This window comes from Streptopelia decaocto (assembly GCF_964273445.1).
Source record: "Streptopelia decaocto genome assembly, chromosome: 1".
Classification (NCBI taxonomy): domain Eukaryota; kingdom Metazoa; phylum Chordata; class Aves; order Columbiformes; family Columbidae; genus Streptopelia; species Streptopelia decaocto.
The window spans coordinates 91232918-91248496 of NC_138663.1; the positions used below are offsets into that span (position 1 = coordinate 91232918).

The 15579-nt window shown below is 45.1% G+C and overlaps 1 protein-coding gene across 1 annotated transcript; it reads right to left on the reverse strand.

Annotated features, from left to right (window-relative positions):
• Positions 1-600: 600 nt before the first annotated feature.
• On the reverse strand, positions 601-10515 carry LOC309446626 (nectin-1-like). The gene is made up of 5 exons (XM_082066516.1): positions 10405-10515; positions 8524-8859; positions 2480-2791; positions 1810-1955; positions 601-893 (listed from the first exon to the last, which is right to left on the reverse strand). Exons 1-5 carry the CDS (start codon positions 10451-10453, stop codon positions 789-791), a joined length of 948 nt encoding a protein of 315 aa, XP_081922642.1. The 5' UTR covers positions 10454-10515; the 3' UTR covers positions 601-788.
• Between the last annotated feature and the right edge of the window lie 5064 nt (positions 10516-15579).

The following is a 15579-nucleotide window of genomic DNA, read 5'->3' on the forward strand; positions in this document are numbered from 1 at the left end:
TACCTGCACTATAACATACACAAAAACCACTAAACAGCTCACTGTCCCTCCAACTGCCTTTTATTTCTCTACTTCCCCCTGCAGACAGGTGGGATGCTTGGAAACACAAGGCAGCTGTGATGGATTAGGGAAATTAAGAAAGGGGCTGTGGAAACCACAGAAGAAAAGAGGAGAAGGGAACAGCTCTGAGCCCTTTGATTTTGCATTATTTTCTAGGAAAGGTTGTTAGAAGTCGGAGTTGGCAACTTCTTCATCCCTGATGACTCCTGGTTTGAAGCCTGTCACTTCTGGTGCCTGGGTTACAAGTTGAGGCTGGCTGCAGTCTTGGCCTCATCCCTTGTGACCTCTGGGGACAGGTTCCACACCCAAAGGTCACAGCAGCATACCGGGCTGCTCCACAGGTTTTCTGCACCTTGGCTCCTGGCTCACCAGCAACACCTCCCAGGCCGTCACCCCTAGAAAATGCTGCCCTGTTTCGGGCAATCCACCACCCAGTTTTGAGCTTACAATGTTAAAATATTAGAAAGGAATAAACATAACGTTCAAAACACAAGAAAATACAAAACATGATTTTCTTTATGCAGATCCACACTGGCAGCCTGAATCTCAAATAAATACAGATTTTTTTCTACAAAACAGAATATTATAGTTTAACAAAATAAATAAATATCTATTTAAAATTGTCCTTTTTTTGTATTTTCCTTGAAGTAGAGTCACAGCAGGTTTGCTTAGAAATCGAAGGTGCCGTTGTAAGAAGTTTGTCTCTCGCACATAGTGTGGGCAGGTGCTCAGGTGTTCAGTGATGTTCTGGGGTTAGGAGTCACCGTGGGAGCCCATTTGCCCGCAACTCCATATGACCCACACTTCTTGGCCTTGGTACAGGCAGGAAAGACCTAACAGAAGAGAAGTTGTTTGGGTTCTTTTCCCTTCTTCAAAATGTATGGATGTTTCAAGTGTGGGGGTAAAGATCTGTGCTATTTGTGTTACCAATTGCATCTTTGCATCTCTCTGTGTGAGTGGAAATTAAAGATTTCACCTCACAACACCCCCCAGCATGATCCAGCTTGGACCTAGAGGAATGGTGTCTGTGGAAGACATGTATTGTATTTTCTCCCACTGCTTCTTTTTCTTCAAAACACTCCTCAAAAGTCAGGGTGCATGCTTAAGCATATCCTATGAGGATACTGAGGTGCCTTTAGCATAAAACTGGGCTGCGACTTTCTGAAGTGATGTCACCTCACCCAGTTTACTCACACCTTGAGCTTGCATCCTTCATCCCCTGCATCAGGATGGCCTCAGTGGACAACTAGAAGTGCCTTGGCCCCTGTCACAGTGCGGCACCCTGCACTTTCTGCACTGAGGAACACTCTTCCTCCAAGACCCCTTTTTGTTTAAGATGGCCTCGAAGCTGCTTCCTCAGTGAGCTGCACTGGCCGTGCCAGAGGGAGGTTATTTTAGGAGACGCAGAAGAATGGTGCAGGGGTATGGTCACTGCTTGCACAACTATTCTGTGCATAAATATAGTAACAGAGAAATGTTTCCCTGCAGTATGCCTTGTCATTAAGAAAGTGAATGTTTCCCAACTGTCATCACTGTTGGGTGCCCATGGGCTTGCCTAAGCACATTCAGGTCTCCCAATGTGCTGTCTGGCTGGGAGTTAATCCCTTCATCCCTTTCCACCCTGGGGACAGCCCAGGCTGGGCAGCATGCAGCCAGCCCTGGAGTAGCCAGACAGAGCTACGTCCCGGTGTCAAGCCCTGTGGCTGGTGTCGGTGAGCCCTGTAGCACTCTGGGGAAAGTCAGACCTACCCAGCATGGCCAGGCTGGGTTTCTCTCTGGGTCTCGTAGATGCCTGAGGCAGCAGCGGAAGAGGCAGGTGAGAAGGAGGAGGAAAGTCAGAGGGAACAGCACTCCCACCACAATGACAATGGCTGGTGTCATGCTGCTCTCTGGACCTGTGGGGAAAGCAGTGGGTACTCAGTTTGTGTATTAAGGAAAAAAAAACCAACCACCCCTAACCCCTTTTACACCTCCCTTGGCCAGTCCTTGGTGTGAGACAGGGCAGACAAGGGTGCTGGGAGCGCACAACAGCACACACACAAGCAACACCTCCACCAGTCATGTGCTTGGGGTCTGATGCTGCAGTTGGGTGTGCAACACTCTGCCCTTTCATGCTACCCAAAGTAAACACATCCTGTTGGTGCATCAGCCTATGGGACCGGGAAACCCTACAAGTCCTTGGCACAGGCAGAGAGGTTGGGGCAAATCACAGCATGTAGTATGACATTGTATGCCATCACCCAGGGTATTTGGATGCTCCTCAGCAACTTTTCCATCCTTCCCCAGCCCAACCTCAGCTGTTCTTCTAGGTCCCTTCCCCACCTAGCCCCTGATGCTCAAAGGAATTTTCTCATCTACCCCAGGAGGCATTTTGTGGTCTCCTCCCAGCTCTAGGACAAGAGTGGGTTTGCATACTGACCCTGCTCCAGACTGTCCATGGGTAGGACCAGGGTCACATTTAATGATGGGTGTTGAATCACACAGGCAACAGGGTGCTCCTGGAGGATTTTGGAGTGGGTGTAGGTGAAATTGCTGATGACAGTCACCGTCTGGTTGCTGAGCCTGACATGGTACTCTTTTGGTTTCTGCTGCAGTATGCTGGGAAGACGCCAAGTGATTTTTGGAGGTGGCTTCCCTGTTGCTGAGCAGCTCATTCCCACCACTTTCTCAGAATTTTCGGCTTTGTCTGGACTGGGTATAAGCTTGGCCTCCACTTGGGGGTTCGAGATGACTGTAAACACAAAGTGACAAAATCCATTACTTTCTGCTCACATTTGAGCAAAGAGCATCTTATTTACCATTACTGTGGAGGACAATCTTGCTATCTAATCTTTCCTCCCCCTTCTCAAAGCCCTGGCCGTGACATATAAACAGGAAAGTGGCCAGGCAGCAGCCTAGAAATGAAAAGTTTGGCAAAAAGCAAAGGACAAGAGGGTAGAAGCATCTGTGTTTCAATTGTTATTAACAGTAACAGTGCAGCATCCCAAATGAGAAGTCATTTTTATGGATGAGTGAAAAGTAACAAGTAGTGACAACATGAAGTTACATGTCCTCCTCTCTCTGAAAGAGCAGAACTGTTCCAAGGAGCCAATTTAATTTTTTTTTTCCCCCCTTAAATATAGCTGCAGTATTAGCTTTATTATTGTTTGAGATGCGCAAGTTTGTGTACTGATGGGCTAAATACATATATCTATGCAAGATAGTAATCGTGAATTTGTATGTGGTTACACCACAGGACTTTGTCTGTGAAGGTTTTGTGCTTATGCAACTTTCTTCCCTTTCATGTCAGGTTTTGGGGGCATTATGGTATCCCTCAAAGCCTTCGTGAAAGAGCATTTGTTCTGAACTCCTTCTCACCCTACAAGATTTGCAGATGCTATCACATTCAGTCTAATTTAGCAAGAAGGATGAACTACAGGCATCATTCATGCTTACTTGCTCACAAGAAGCCTGTTTATCCATTCCTATTTATACAAACTATATTTGCAAGGAATAAAGAAAGGGGAGGACTGCAGAAAAATGTTTTCAACCTCAGTAGAACTCCAGGGAAGATCTAAACACAGAAGGGCATGTCTACCCCTTGTAGAAAATCACCTATTTATTTCTCAGCCATAAAATCATACCATTATTTAAGTCAGAAAGGACCTCTGGAGATCACCTAGTCCAAGCCTGCTCAAAGCTAGTCTAATTAGTTCAGTTGGCTCAGGCCAAGATCTACAGAGGCACACAGCTCCATTTGGGAGTGCAATCCACAGGTTTCTGTATGGCAGCTCACCAGCCTGTCTTCTACTCCAGTGCATGTGCTGATGGATTAAGGATCCAAACCACACTCTACTTCTAGATCTGTTGCTGAGAATATTACTTTTTCAAACCATTTAAATGCAGTGGCAATTCTAGTTTCCTTCAAGTCTGAGTTAATATGAATACCCTCTGATTATAAAAATTATCTATAACTGGGTTTAGTAGTACTCCATGTCTATATTACTATTTACATAGAAAAAATAACAATAGCCAGCTCAATATTTATGCTGAAATTATTTTTTTCACGACACTAGTAGACGTATCACTATCATTTATTGATCTTACTTCTAAACAACAACAAAAAAATCTGTTTATTCCTCTTAGGAAAAATTTATCCTTTTTACTTCTTAGAGGTAAACAAAGATTTGCATATGAATGAGGTGTATAAGACATGGAATGATCCTGTGAAAGGGGGAAAAGGCTTGTGTCAGATGCGTAATGGCACCTGGTACAATTCCAGATGCACCCCATGAGGTTCTCTGGATCCTCCAAGCCATAATTGCCAGAGGGATGGAAGCAAGATATTGCATACCATCAGTTTTGCCTCTTTTATTTTTATTTTTTTTTCCCACCAATAGACGTCATTTATTTACTATGGTTGTGTCTGCTTAAAAAAAAAAAAAGAAGTGGGTATTTCTCATTTTTTTGCATCATCCATAGACAGAAACTCAAACCCCACAGAGCTGATGAAACTCACTATTGTTGCCCTGAAAGCAACAATAAAAGCGTGTCAGGGGATTTCATCTGGAACTTCTCAAAATCTCCCATGTATGAAAAGACAAGTGTCACAAACTGTTTATATTTTGATGAATAAATGATCTCTGAACTTCTTCTTTTGCTCACGGGATGCATAAAAATAACATATCCACCCACAGCATTAACTTCAAATATTAGGTTGCAACATCCAAAAGCAGTAAAGGAAAGCAGTCACAGGTCTTTACAGAGGGGATGAGAAAAATTGCTTAGTATCTTGGCAGAAACACATGCACTCCACATCTGTTCTCCTTGTGGCTAAGCAGTCCTCTCTTTTCCTACTTTGTATCCCAAAGAATGATTATCATGTGAAAAAAAAAAATCCATAGTGTTTAGCTTTCCTTAGCAAGTGTCTGTAACAGATACACAGTCAAAACCTGAAAGTTCTTGCTTTTGCAGGAAAGTCCTACTACACTGTTTGTTAGTATTTGTCCACCATTGATGTTTGTAGCATATACTTAAATTAATTACTTCTTTTGCCTTTCATGGAAATATTTTTTCCAGTGAATAAATGCCCTCAAGAGATGTTGTGTGTCAGGACTTGCTTTAGTAGCTCTTGCAGAGCAGTAAAGCAAATGTGCCCAGATTCAAGCTGTGGCAGTGTTCCCAAGTACCTGAAAAAGGGACTTTTTAGTGAGGCACATCAGCTTTGGTTATCTGTAATGGCCTTCTGTGATTAAAGGGGAGCAGCCAGGTCACGATGGTCTTTTTATGTTCAAAGGCTTTACATCAGTCTCAGAGAGACTGAAAAAAATTTTAAGAATTACAGTATGCCTCATGCTGACAGAAAGACTTTTCCAACCATATGGGTGTTCACCAGCAACACCATGCCTCAGTTTCCCTGTCTAAGAAATAACGATGGCATTCCTCCACTGTGCTTGAGACTTCTAGGTGAATGGTGCCATATACAATGAAGGCAGAAGGTCTCAAAAGATGTCTCAGCAAATACCTGGGGAATTTTGTGACCCAACAAGTCTTGTCCACTCTTGTGTGGCACATCTCTTCCATACCTGCTCACTCGATCCCTTTCCTGGGTTTCAGTCTCATCCTGTTTGGTGATGAAGGTCAGAAAAACATTTCCAAAGCAAAATGAAGAGGGAAGGGGAGCACAGTATTCAAGAGACCCACCAAGCACACTTGAAACTATTCTGTTCCAAAACGGGTTTTCATAGAATCAATAGAATGTCCTGGGTTGGAAGGGACCCACATGGATCATTGAGTTCAGCTCCTGTCCCTGCATACGACAGCCCCACAGTTCACACCATGTGTCTGAGGGCATTGTCCAGTCTCTTCTTGAACACTGTCAGGCTTGGGGCCGTGACACCTCCCTGGGGAGCCTGTTCCAGTGCTCCACCACCCTCTGGGGGAAGAACCTTTTCCTAATGTCCAACCTAAACCTCCCCTGGCACTTCTTCCTGCCATTCCCTCGGGTTCTGTCATTGGTCACCACAGAGATCAGTGCCTACCCCTCCTTGTGAGGAAACTGTAGCCCTATGAGGTCTCCCTTCAGTCTCCTTTTCTCCAGGCTGAACAAACCAAGTGACTTCAGCTGCTCCTCATACGGCTTCTTCTTCAAACCCATCACCAACTTCATGGCCCTCCTCTGGACAGTCTCTTTTAGCTTTATATCCTTTTTATCCTGTGTTGCCCAGAACTGCACACAGTGCTCCAGGCGAGGCCGCACCAGTGCAGAGCAGAGCGGGACAATCACCTTCCTTGCCCGGCTGGCAATGCCGTGCTTTTGTTACAGGGCAGGAAATATCTGCGTCTTCTTGCTTTTGCTGTTTTCAGCCAGACGGGTCTGAAATTCCTCCAGTCATACCTGTTTCTTTTTTTCACAGTGTTGTACCCAGTTCTTAGGCAATTTCACTTCCCCTCACCACACAGAGATGGTGCCTGTCCTGGAAGAGCCCCTCTTGTGAAGGTTGTTGTAATCGGGCAATTACCAGCTTGTAAACTCCCTGGCAAGTCCCCTCTTGAGGCTGAAGACATGGCAGCATTTCATTTTCATCTGGTGACTCCAGCTTGCTCACCTTGCCCTGAATCCCTGAGCCTTGGGAGATTCCTTCACACTCTGTCCTGGGGTCCTCTGGGCTTATTAAGACAAGTTGTCCCCATCATTATGGGTTGGGGAATAAGGGAGTAAGACCATAGCCTTTAAGTAACATTGTATAAATCAGCTTCCATGAAATATACCATATATGAACCAAAATCTTCTGTGACAGTGCCAAAAACTTTGTTTATTCATGGTGACTCTCCCAGATGTGTTCAATAAAGCATGTTTCATGGAGGTCACCATGACTCCTATGAGCCAGCCCCTGGCAGTGACCCATGAGCCGACGCTGGTGCAACAGGAGCAGCAGGCTCATGCCTGCTGGCAAGAGAAGTGAAACTGTTCTCCGCTGATGTGTTTCGTCTAAGATTCAAGAAGACATGCTTGCTGGAGTGTGTGTAGCAGCAGAAAAACATTGTGCTTTTTAAAAAGTAGTTCTTTAAAAAGCCACAAAGCTGGTTATTTGGGGAAATATTTCCCCCACTTGGATTAAAACAAACAAAGAAACAAACAAAAACACAAACAATAAAAACCCCACCAACAAAATAAAATAAATCTAACTCCACGTTTAGATTTACATGATAAACAAGAATAGGATCCCTCTGCAAGTCACTGCCATATTTTCCTGTAACGCATAATCAGTGTTTACCCTCTGAATAACTCAGGAATGAGTGTCTTTAGGGGCACCTTCATCTTCATATCTGAAATACTGAGTGAATTTATTTCTTTTTTTCTGCACTAGGAGCTTTCCCATGAGAGAGGAAAGAGAACTTCTGTTCTAGGCTTGGTTTTCCCTCATATTTCCCCCCTGCCTTTCCCCTGTTGCTTAAGTCATCTTTCCCCTGTAAGCCAGGGGCATCTTTTTTTCAAAGCAGAGGACTCATAACACAAGGATGTGTTTGTGGGCATATACATCCGTGTCTTTGTCAGCAGAAGGTACTAGGGGTAAACAAAATACTCCGCAGGGGTCATACCACCAGCAGCAGGTCCCAGACACAGATTTTTTCCACATGGGACATGATCTTTCACCAGCATCCCCACAGCAAAGTGACTGATGAGAAAGTCGTGAGCCAACAGGATGTCCTCAGGGCATGTTTAATGTCTCAACTTTCTCACTGGCAGAAAATCAAGACCCTCCTTCAAAAGATAAATGGCTTTTTACTCTTGTTCCTTTTGAGTTCATCTATTTGTCTATATTTCTGCTTGTACTTGATAGCTGTTAATTTTGTATGGAGGTCTCAAATGTTGTTTTAACTGTCTTCTTGAAGCTAATTGATGCTGACCTGCACAAGCTATTAATGTGGCAAAGAGCACGAGCTGCACTGTATTTCAGACTTTATGTATTTGCAACCCTTTCCTCAGCCAAGACTAACTATTGTTGTTTTTACAATAATGTCAAAATCAGTTTCCAGATATTCTGGTCATGCACATGCTTCTCTGCCTTTTGAATACCTTCAATTTTTTAAAGACCAAAGTTGGAGTATAAAAATAGTGCCTGATTTCCAGGCTTAGGAGGAGAGAGCAGCAGTGGAAGGAAGCAGAGGAGCACGGAGTTTGTGGTTGTGGCAGGCCAGCTGTCAGCACAGCACATGGGCCGGGAAACTTAGAGGAAGTCATGGGTTACCCGTCAGCTTTTGGATCTCGCTGTTGTTGACTTAAAGGGAAAGAAAATTAAAGAACCGTTGCACCCTGGTTTCCCACCAGAGGTAAAACCAGAGAGGGAGGGAGAGCCAGAGAGGAAGCCAAGCCACTTTTCCCGCAGCATTGTAGCAATGACCAGTGGTCGGGGGAGGTTTTTCCCGGGAAAAATGACCTGGTCCTCTGATGACAACCCGTACGCAATTATGATGTCTTACCATAAACCTTGAGACACATCCTGCCGCTGACAGCCCCTGAGGGGAACGTGTTGAAGATGCACTTGTAGCATCCTTCATCTTGGAGGGTGACTCCATGAAGGGAGATGGCTGAAGCTTGTAACTCACTGTGGACAAAGCTCACGTGGCCAACATAGCTTTTTGCTATCTTTTGGCCATTCATCGTACTGTAAGTTGCTATGTTGTCTTCCACCCCGTCTGTCTCCTTCTGCCAGGTCACCTGTAGCACATCTTCTTTTGTGACTGACTGGCATGAAAAAGTAACGTTTCCTCCTGCCTGGACTGACTGGACCTTTCTGTGCATCACCAGCACGGAGCCTGGGAGAGAAGCAGATGCCACACTCAGAATTTCTCACCACCCTTTTGTAACCCACCCCCAGCAGAGCTCCCCCCAGCCCCTTGTCCTCAATCCTGAGTGGAGCAGGCCTGGAGGGTCTCTCTATCCTTACATCCAGGGAAAAAATGAAAACACAGCTTGAAAGTATTAGCCCAAGAGTTTCTCTGGACCTGACACCTCCAACACAAAGCATCTCACCAGCCTGATACCTGTGCTGCAGAGAGTACCTCAGAGAAAGGCAGCAGCAAGTGATTTAAGTCTGCTGAGACTGTTATTCCATGGGTACCCATGGAGAGGTTCCCTAAACGTTCAACCACACTAATGACCAAACAGCTGTTACCTCTCTCTGAGCCCTCCTGCAGCACAGAGAGAAGAAAATCAATAAAGCTGCTGAGAGTTATTACATGTGTCACCATATATTGTGCATCCACCCTTGTAAAAAGCTGACAAGAGAACAGAAAAAAAGAAAGAAAAGGCAAGGTAGGGAGGACCAGAGGCAGACTGCATCCATCCTGCTATTTCAGGCTTGAGGCTGTGCATCTGGGAAGCAGCTGAGACCCTGTTAAAGCCCACGAACGGAAAACATTCATAGCATTAATGCCATGGTATTAAAGGTCTCCAGGGAAAATTTTTAAAAAATTATCAATCATCTTCTCTTCCAATTCACAGACACATGTGGAAAAACTATTAAGAGGAGAGGCAAGCAAAATGGATGTTGCCAGGTTTGACAGTTCACCTCCACAGTCCTCTTAGGAAAATAGTTTTTGAAGTTTTTTTGTGTACATCAGCATGGGAAGGGAGGTATCAGCAGGGACAGTTACAACACCGAAAATATATAATTCAAGTAACAACAAAGGTAAATATCTTTGCAGTATTTAAAGAGGAGTGAGACTGTCTGCAGTGCTCAGAGGTCCACCTGGCTAACCTGCCCAACAAAGCTCTCTCAAGTCCTGCTGCCTCCATGGCTGTGGCCGTGGACAGGCAGATCTCCGGTGAAGACCAAGAAGCCAGCTGAGAAACTGTGCCAGTCAGTTTGCTTTTCAGAGCTCAGTAGGCAGAATATAAACCATGACCATGGAAGCTGGTTTGAAACAAGCTTAGGCATTTCTACATGACTTTTAATTACAGCTAAAGGAAATTAGTGCCATACTCTGACCCAAATCCCAGCCACAAAAGCAGACAAAGTCAAACTTCAGTCATACAGGTCCTTGGGAGCATTTCAACATTTGCCTGGTTTATGATTTGCAAATTGCAATAAACTCATACACCTGTCCACAGCTTATAAAGGCACTGGTGGTAAATTAAGGAGAGGATGCTGTCAGCGTCACCCACAGTGCCATGTCTGAAGCTCCACATGAGTGGTGCAGTCGCATGCGGTGCCACAAGTGCCCTGTCACTGCTGGGCTTGCCCCAGGGGAATGAGAGGTAGGGACCACAGCATCCCACAGCACAGCAGCAGGCTGGTAGGGCCACCGATGTCCCTAGCGCTGTTACAATAACAATACAGACAGACAGACAGGAGTTACCTGACACAATGGTCCAGATGCTGGAGAGAAGCAGACAAGCGACTGTCATCTCAGCTGTGTGCTCAACAAGACGAGAGAGTGACTGAAGCGTGGCTTCCCCTTTTTTATACGCTGCGCTCTTACTCTGGGGACATTCCCTGTCCCAGTAGATACGGTAAGAGGCACCTTGTAAAAACCTTCTGCCCCGCTGGCACTCAGCTGAATAACAAAAAATTTCAGATGATATGACAACAAATGTCAGAGACAGAAACCAAAGGTTTCCCAGCTGGGCTGCTAGACAGAGAGCGGTAACGAGGGTTACAAGGTTTACAAGGTTGTGTTTTACACAAGTGCCTAAATACAAGTGTTTTGAAAGTGCCTAAATACAAGGCCAGATTGGGCCTGAGCTGAGCACACAATGTCTATGGGGGGCAGAAGGAATGGCCACCCTGGTCCTGATCTGAGCTCAGGGAAAGAAGCTCAGCTCAATAGTCATGCTGCAATGAGTAGTACAAATGTCCCCAATATGTAACACAAAGGACCCAGTTAGGGATCTGCACCCCATGTGTAAACCAGTGGAGAGCCGGGAGCTGCTGTAACGCAACTCATTTTCCAGGTAAGGAGACCAGAGCCAGCCAAGTGCCCAACTGAGGGCCTAGTTCATATGTTGCCTTGGGGACAAGGCAGAGCCTTGGTCTCCCCTCTCCTCCGCTGAGGTTACCTCCATCTCTGCAGGTCAGTGCTCCTTTCCCAGCCCTGTCCCTCGGAAAGACAGGGCTGCTGTCCCGGAAGCACAACCCTTCCTCTCTGCCCTCACCTGAGATTAAATAAAAACAGCTCACACAGTGGGTCTGAGTCACTGTTTTTATGCTTTTTTGCTTTGTCATTTTTACATTTGCATTTCTCTTTTTCTGCCAGCTGTGATCACGTTGCTGAAACCAAGAAAACCCTCAGCCCGCGGGTTGCTCACACACAGCCTAGTGGGGCAACCACAGCCAGCAAGACCTGATTTGCGAATCAAACTTGTACTGGTAAACTGGGTTTCATGTTTCTGCTTTCTGATTAGGTGGCTTACATTTCTGCAAATTCTCACTACTCCAAATGACTAGGAGCGCATTAAAAAATGTTTTATTTTAGTCGAATTGCTTTACAGATTAACCTCGAATCACGCAGATTAGTTGAGGGAAGCCATCAGGCCCAAGTCATAATGCAACAAAGCAATTCTCAGACATGCCTACACATACACAGTTCTTTCCTTCCAAGTGATAATTAATTATTTGAAAATAGAAACAGCTCAATGATCAGTATTCCTCTAAAGAAATGTTTTGGGTGTGCTTTTTAGTGGGTTCAGTAATTAATTCCTGTCATTCTGCAAACCGTGATTGCTTCATGCTATTGTCTTCTTCCTTTGAGGTATCACATCTCATTTTCTTTTCCTTGAGTTATTTTCATAGTTTCATTTTACTGCAAGATTTCTGGAAGGGCATTCTCGACTGACCAAAAAGTGAAATCAGTAAAAATGTTTGTTGTGGGGTTTGCCAGACTGTCATACAGCTATTAAGTAACGCATGAAGCTCCAACAGGCTGTGGAACAAGGCCTTGGACCAAGTCAGAGGGGAAAACTGCCAGCCTTGGAATAGAGATTCACAAGTAAACATTTAATTTCTGATTGTCAGCTTCTCAGAACTTCCAAAACTGCAAAAAACATTGAAGTTTTGCTGGAACTACGTCCTTTTCACAGTATCACAGTATCACAGTATGTTTGGGATTGGAAGGGACCTCAAAAGATCATCTAGTCCAATCCCCCTGCTGGAGCAGGAACACCTAGGTGAGGTCGCACAGGAACATGTCCAGGCGGGTTTTGAATGTCTCCAGAGAAGGAGACTCCACCACTTCCCTGGGCAGCCTGTTCCAGTGCTCTGTCACCCTTACTGAGAAGAAGTTTCTTCTCAAATTTAAGTGGAACCTCTTGTGTTCCAGCTTGATCCCATTACCCCTTGTCCTATCATTGTTTGCCACCGAGAAGAGCCTGGCTCCATCCCCATGGCACTCACCCTTTATATATTTATAAACATTAATAAGGTCCCCCCTTAGTCTCCTCTTCTCCAGACTAAAGAGACCCAGCTCCCTCAGCCTTTCTTCATAAGGGAGGTGCTCCACTCCCTTAATCATCTTGGTTGCCCTACGCTGGACCCTCTCCAGCAGTTCCGTGTCCTTCTTGAACTGAGGGGCCCAGAACTGGACACAATATTCCAGATGTGGTCTCACCAGGGCGGAGTAGAGGGGAAGGAGGACCTCTCTGGATCTACTAACCACCCCCCTTCTAATACACCCCAGGATGCCATTGGCCTTCCTGGCCACAAGAGCACAGTGCTGGCTCATGGTCATCCTGTTGTCCACCAGGACCCCCAGGTCCCTTTCCCCTACACTGCTCTCTAATATGTAATCTCCCAACCTATACTGGAACCTGGGGTTGTTCCTGCCCAGGTGCAGGACTCTACACTTGCCCTTGTTAAATTTCATTAGGTTATTCCCCGCCCAACTCTCCAGCCTGTACAGCTTTTGCACCAAAGCCTCCGAGCAGGGTGCAAGTGACCTATGCAGGGATGCAAAGATTCAGTCCAGGCTCTGCTGGTGTCCTCACATTAGCTCTGTTGCGATTTTGAAACAAAACCTTAAACGAAGAACTTTCCATGAGCTTGCAAACACTTTTACTGAAGTTCTCATAGCTGAACTTCACCACTTAGTGATCACAAGAGGAACTGCACTTGATTTAAAACAGAACTGCAAGCCCCGTTGATGCATTTTTCTATTAATAGGAAATATTCTTGTCAGTTTTAACCATTTTATTTTCTGCCAGAAACATTGTCACGTTCCAAAAGCCTTTCCCAAACAACCCTGAAAACCGGGGTGCTGCTATAGCTTTCGAAAGAGACCAAACCTGCAGTCTTAACAACAGCCAGGTAAAGGATAGAGATGGCTACTGAGGCTCAAAATATGTGTTTACTTTAAAATGTTCACAGTATTCCCTATCTGGTGATAAAGAGCCACATCTGCTGGCTGCTCCTTCTAGGCTCTGATGTTTCCCTGACAGCTCCTGACACCACAGGGACCCCAGGCATGTGGGGACCCCACTCCCAGCCCATGCGTTGTGTATCTTCATGTGTGTTTGACTGCTACAGCATCTTTCTGACCCCATTTCCTCCAGAGCCCAGCCAACATCAGCAGTTGATTCATTACTTTAGACACAAGGCATGCAGGAATGTGAAGTCCATTAATTAATACCACCACTTCTTTCAGTTTTGTGAGTATATCTTTAAGTGTGTTTATTCAGACATTTCCTGATGCGTTTGTCTTTGCATAGACTTTTGGGAGATTACAGACCTCCTCCTTTCTTGTCAGTCAGATCTCATGCTGTCATGCTTCAGCCGCACAGCAGTTTCATTTCTGAGAACTGCATGTAACACCTGAACTTCAGGCACTTTCCAAAACGGCAAAAGCTTGGGAGTAAATTAGGCAGAAGATAGTTCTGCAACCACTGCTTGAAAAATAGTGAGTCACATTCTTCCCTTAATTTCTGCTGCACTAGGATGATCATGCCAGTTCCCAGTAAATCAGAAAAGGACATACGAGAATTAATTTCACACAGTCACTAACTAAATGACAACATTTCCACACAGCTTAAGTGACTAATAATATTGATAAATCACATAGCTGAACTTCTGGAAAATGTTCCCGACTGGAGCCACTTAGGCAGAATTGTAGATTCTGTTCCTGCAATCATATAAATCATTATAAATATGGAAAGGGTGAGTGTCAGGAGGATGGAGCCAGGCTCTTCTTGGTGACAACCAATGATAGGACAAGGCGCAATGGGTATAAACTGGAACACAGGAGGTTCCACTTAAATATGAGAAGAAACTTCTTCTCAGTGAGGGTGACAGAACACTGGAACAGGCTGCCCAGGGGGGTTGTGGAGTCTCCTTCTCTGGTGACATTCAAAACCCACTTGGACACATTTCTGTGTAGCTTCATCTAGGTGTTCCTGCTCCAACAGGGGGATTGGACTGGATGATCTTTTGAGGTCCCTTCCAATCCCTAACATCCTGTGATTCTGTGAATCAGTCTAAAAATGCTGGTTTTTTTCAACCATCCAAACCCAGGTCAACAAGCCGGTAGCTGCCTACTTTGTCAGCAGGATTCAGTGTCACCTCTCAAGGCATTGCCTGTAAAGAGAGCAAAAGAGATGGGGATTATTTCATTCGCTGTTGAATTTTAGTGTCTTTTGGAGACTGGTCCATCAGTACTAGTAGAGGATACCACTATTGGGAAGCTCCTTGTCAAACACAATTTAACTAACACTTTACAACCTACTCATAAACAATGTCTGCATACTGCAAATCCCTTTGCATCTCAGCTGGACATGGAGAGCTGCAGTTCACTGGGGTAAAGACAGTAGATGCATCTACCAAGATGCGATCCAGCCTGTGTCACTGCATGAGGGTGGCTGTGGCAGGACCCACAGTCAGCAGCCAAAGGATGCCACAGGGTCAGGTGATGCTTGTTTGGGCACAGTTAATAAATGTCACATTTTTGCACAAGTTTTAGATCAGCTGGCACAAAGGCAGTTTGTACGGAGCCACAGATGTTTAACCTTAGTCATGTTTGACTTGGAGACACTGGATTTGTGATCTCTTCCCAAACTGGGCTCCCTCCCTCCACTACCACACTGCCAAAGGACTGCAAATTACAGCTGCCAGTGCTGAAATCTGATGTGGGACTGCCTAGAAAAGTGAAAAAGAGAAACAAAGGAAGGGGGCTGCTGAGCTGAGACCTATCTCTTGGTGCTGTACATCTGTCTGCAAACCTGCATGTTACTGGGGGACAGTACATGTTGTGAAACTGTCCCGTTAAGCGCCCATCACTTCTCACCTCTGTATTTAGATGTAATTGCTGCAGATACTTGAAGTCTTAGAGGGATTTTTTTCTTCTTCTTCTTTTTCAGCAACGTACCGCAGTTACAATTTGGGAATTAAAACATACTCTCTGAACCATCAGCCCTGCAAATTGTATTTCTGGTTCTTCTATTTTTCTTCTTCCTTGTAGCTCAGGAGGAAGAAAAAGGGATAAAAAAAAGACAAGAAGCAGAGGAAGAAGCAAAAATAGATTGCATTGGAAAGATTCAGTAGCAAATGC